This window comes from Pteropus vampyrus, unplaced genomic scaffold, assembly GCF_000151845.1.
Source record: "Pteropus vampyrus isolate Shadow unplaced genomic scaffold, Pvam_2.0 Scaffold219, whole genome shotgun sequence".
NCBI lineage: Eukaryota > Metazoa > Chordata > Mammalia > Chiroptera > Pteropodidae > Pteropus > Pteropus vampyrus.
In genome coordinates, this window is record NW_011889000.1 from 1,359,565 (window position 1) to 1,364,067 (window position 4,503).

Here is a 4,503-nt window from a genome sequence, read left to right on the forward strand (position 1 = left end):
CGGAGATTGTCCTGGTGGCGGGGGAAGGGCGTCAGGTGAGCTGAGTACCCCTGCTGGCCATCGCAATATACTGGGACCAGAAAACCATTGGAAACCCTGCTGGCAGGCCGGCCAGCCAACCAGGCAGCGCCGAGATAAACTCTGCCACCCTTCAGAATTAGAGATGGGGGTAGTGCTCGTGGGGCAGGGCCTGAGGCACGGGTGGAGCGCTGAGGGCCAGTCCAGTCTGGGTCTGGGCCTGGCCTGCCTGAAGACGCTGACCCAGGACCCTGGAGGCCTTAGGTTCACGGGGAGAGGGGAGAATCGTTTAACTTTGACATTGAAAGAAAATGCAAAGATCAGTGGGCCAACCCCACCTATCAACAGTGGGGAAGCCCAAGGCCCCACCCTAGGAATTCGAAAAAGGGCCCAGAATCTTGGGCCACCCTCTTCCATTCTGCTCTTCCGTGAACGGAGGTGTGAGTGTCTCTCCACCATGAAAGCACTTCCCTCAGAGGAGGTGGCACCCCGAAATGCCTCACGAGCCTGTATGGTGAGCTGAGGTGGCCTGGGAAGCTCACTGCCAGCCCACATCAGGCGGCCTGGCCCTGCCGTCCCCTAGTCCAGGTCCTGAAGTTCGTAGGGGTCCGCTAAGCAAATCCTCTCGAGCCTCAGTGGTGTGCGCTGAGCACTGTGGGGACATTGGGGACCTGAAGACCTCCTCCCAGGAGCTCCCAAGGCTCACACGGTGTTAACGGTGTTAACAGGGAGGAGAGAAGCTCTCTGCGCAGCTCAGTGTGGCGCGGTGAGGGTGGGGGGCCAGAGAGAGTGGGTTACTGTCTCTACCAAGAATAGTGCCTTTGGTGGAGGCTTCCTGGGCTTCCCCAGGCCGGGACAACCCAGGAAGAGCCATGACCCCCCATTCCCATGGAGGGTCCCTGGCATCTCTGGGTCCCTGGGGCTGGCACCTGGATCCTTCTGGATGCTCCCTCTGCCTCAGGGCACTTCCCTTCCACCCCAGAGAAGTCTCTAGTCTGGGCAGAGACCCCCAGCGGGATTGCTGGGGTTCTTCCTCTAAGGGCTGTGGGGCCAGGAAAAGGACACACAGATGCCTCCCCAGATGTGACCTCCCGCCCCTCATGTCTCCACAGAGATTTACTGCCCTTCCCGCTGAGGCTGCCACAGGCCATCCTTGAGGCCAGCAGCTTCGCAGACCTCAAGACCATCTCCAACCTGGGCCTGGGTAAGTACTCTCCCCTGGAGTCAGGGGACGTGTCAAGGCTCAAGGAAATGGGGCCCTAGAGCTGCCCCTGCTCCCCACCTGTGCAGGGATGGCCCCTCAGGCTGAGACCAAGCTGGATTCTGAGTCCCAGCTCCCAGGGGACCACCCATACCCCAGCCCCAGGCTACTAAGCCAGCACTTCAGGGAGATTCAAAGTGGCACCTTTTAACAGCTGCCCAGGGGGTCTGATGCATGACCTCCTTGGGTCTGAGGGAGCTGGGGCTGGTCAGGGCCACGGTGGCTGATCTATTGTTAGGGCAGGGATCCGGGAGAGGCAGAACCGAATGCCATGGTCCTTAGAGGAAGCCAGAGAGGCAGATGCCAGCAGCTGCCACAGCCCGGTTCCACTCTTGTCAGAAGGAGAAGTGTGAACATGACTATGACCATGAACTGAAGTGAGCTCCCCGCAATCTTCTCCCCAACCCCGCCGCCTGCCTCCTGCCCCCTGCCCAACCAACTGACCGGAAGAACAGCCCACCTTGCCCCTTATCCCTCTGCCGTTCTGAGGGATGAAGGGAGGAGAGGGGAAAAAAAAGAGAAGAAAAGACAAGAACACTTCTGGTCCCAGCCCGTCTGTCCACCTAACAGTGGAAGCGCCTCGTTTCCTGGGCCCCGCCTGTCGGGCTTCGCTGAGTGCTCTGCAGTGGCGAAAGCAGCCAGCGCTGACCTCTTGCTAGGGCCTCGCCACGCTGGCCCTTGGGAGGCCAGGCCAGCCACCTCTCAGGGCTCCAGCTCCTAGGCAGAGGCAGGCTGTGTTGATAAACAACATAGTTAATCCATAAGTCTTTATCAAGACTGAACTGCTCATGGGACCCTGCCCTACACGCAGCTGAGCACAGTGCCCAGAACAGGGGATGCCCGGCACACCGGTGCTGGTCGAGTGGAAGAAGCAATGAGCGACAGGGCAGGGCCGGGTCGTAGAGGAAGGTAAGGGCAGACCTAGGATCAGAGAAGACACCCACTAGTTCCCAGGCCAGGCTGCCGCCCACCACCCAGAGCGGGCTCTGAACAGCACTGCCAGAGAGGCCACAGGGAGCTCGTGGGTGGAGATGAGGAAAGGGGAGTTGTCCAGACCTTGGGGTGTCATTTAATGAGACCCGCCTGCGTTCTAACCGTTTTTACCTGCACTGACTCGTCAAATCTTCAACCGGCCCCATAAAGCAGGTTCTGTTATTGTAATCCCCACTTTACGACAGGGGACACTGAGGCAAAAGAGGTCAAGTAACACGTCCAGTATCGCGCAGCCCGTGGCTGAGCTGGGATCCGAACCAGGCGGTTTAGCCCCAGTGCCGCCCTCTCTCTCTCTTACACCCCCTTAACTCTTCACCCCGCCTCTCGTGGGGCTGATTTGCCCGGTTTATAAACTTGAAGACCAGTTTTCATTTGATATCGGAAATAAACGCTGAACTTCACCCGCAGATATTTCAGTCGTTGGGCTCTTACCCTCCCAGAAGTTTGACTGTAGCACGGGTGACAGTTTTGTAACTCACACAGTCCAAATGATGCCCCTGCCCTACCCTGAGGTCTCCAATGGCAAGGATGACACTCTCATTACACTGTCTTGCGTAATCCTTGTGTCTCCATTTTAAAGATAAAATATCGAGTCTTAGCACAGCTAAGACACTTGTCAAGGTGCCCCAGGCGAGGAAAGATCAAAGCCAGGTCAGCACCTTGGCTTTCTGGCTCCAGGCAGAGCCCCTCTCCTGCCCCTCGGCTGCAGCTCATGACCTTCTCAGTGGTCTTTGCAAGAACAGGCAGTGTTGAGGCCCAAGTGTGTAGCATGAGACGGATAGGCTCAGTCTGAGGAGGCCGACCTCTGAGGGGAGGGTTGGTTTGCAGCAAGCTGCTTTGGCCCTGCTATGGGGTTCAGGCAGGCATCCCTGGGACATTCCTTTCTGGAGTAGACAAGCCCTTCTGTCCTGGGAGAGCTTGACCTCAGGCACGATGAAGTGGTGGGGAGGGAGGTTGCCGTCTGGGAAGCCAGTGGCAGGCAGTTCAGAATCATCTGTGAGCGCTCACTTCCCGGAGAAGGGGATTTAAGCAAAATCCCTTAGGGACTCTGCAGCTTAGGAACCAGAGAGTTCCGATCAGACCTGATGTCCCCAAGGGCTGAAGGACATAAAGTGAGGTCCATCAAAGTAGCTCTTCTTCCCTGGTTCGGTCCATCCCCAGAATAGGTGGAAACTAGATCTGAGAGGGCAGAGGCCAGAGGCCTTGGCTCTGACACGTGCGGGCCTGGGCCTTGCCAACCTTCCCCTGCGGTCCAGATAATAAATATGCAACGGGCAGTGTTTGCCAAGGGCCAGGACGCACGGGCGCTGTGCCCGGCGTGTCACATATTGTTCTAGGCAGGGCGCTCTTGTGGCAGAGAACTGAAACTGGCATAGATAAAAGAGGATTTAGTGGAAGGACACTAGAGAATCTCCCAGAAATGGAGCAGAAGTCAGCCGAGCTGTGCAGGGAGCAGCATCTGTTCCCTACACACGCAGGCCAGCTCCTGGCAGTCGTACCCAGTGTCCCTGTTAACTCCAGGTTCCTGTCCGCGCCCCCCCCCCCACCACCGCCACGACTTCTCCACTGGCCAGGCTCTGACTCCCGCATCCCCACCTTCTGCTTTTGCAATTGCAGTAAGTTTATGAGGCATGTGACACCTATCGCAAGTGTTAGCAATGTTATTTTTCTGGCACTTTTTACAAAGTGAACAGAATGTAATAAACATTCGAAGAGTTACACAAGCCCTACTGTTCAGATGCAGATGTGAGGTCACTGAAGCAGAGCTGTTCGATTTACAAGCTCAGCACCACATGACAGCCCAGAAGTTCACTCGTGAGCTGAGCTGTCTCCACGGTGTCTGGAATACTTTGCTGCATTCTCTCCTCCCCTCCCTGTCCTGACACTAGCCGGGCTCTCTAAGGGTGAAAGCTTCACCATCTTTGCCCCCGGGACCTGCCCAGCCCAGGCCCTCTGAGGATTGTAGGAGCTGACACCTGGCAAGAGGTGTCCCCAGCCGAGGCGCAGGAGGCCATAGAGCCAGCGAAAGGCTCCTCAGTCTGAGGGGGCAGCACAGAGGCATTGAAGGCAGGGGCCCTTGGGGGAACGGCAGCAGCCGAGCCAAGGCCTGGCACAGGGCCATCGGACACAGATGCCCACAGCTTTGCCAATCACTAGAATTGCATAACAGTATTCAGCTTTTCCTCTGGCCTTGGCATTCTTCAGGCTGCAAAGAAAGTGACCTACTTCCT

At 57.3% G+C, this 4,503-nt stretch overlaps 1 protein-coding gene across 3 annotated transcripts in view; it reads left to right on the top strand.

Annotated features, from left to right (window-relative positions):
* RIN3 (Ras and Rab interactor 3) overlaps positions 1 to 4,503 on the top strand; it is a 117,324-nt gene that overhangs the window by 81,359 nt on the left and 31,462 nt on the right. For all 3 annotated transcript variants that reach the window (XM_011373163.2, XM_023538351.1, XM_011373162.2), the window contains exon 5: positions 1,131 to 1,222. In XM_011373163.2, coding sequence (XP_011371465.1) covers positions 1,131 to 1,222 — 92 coding nt within the window. The remainder of the gene's footprint in view (positions 1 to 1,130; positions 1,223 to 4,503) is intronic.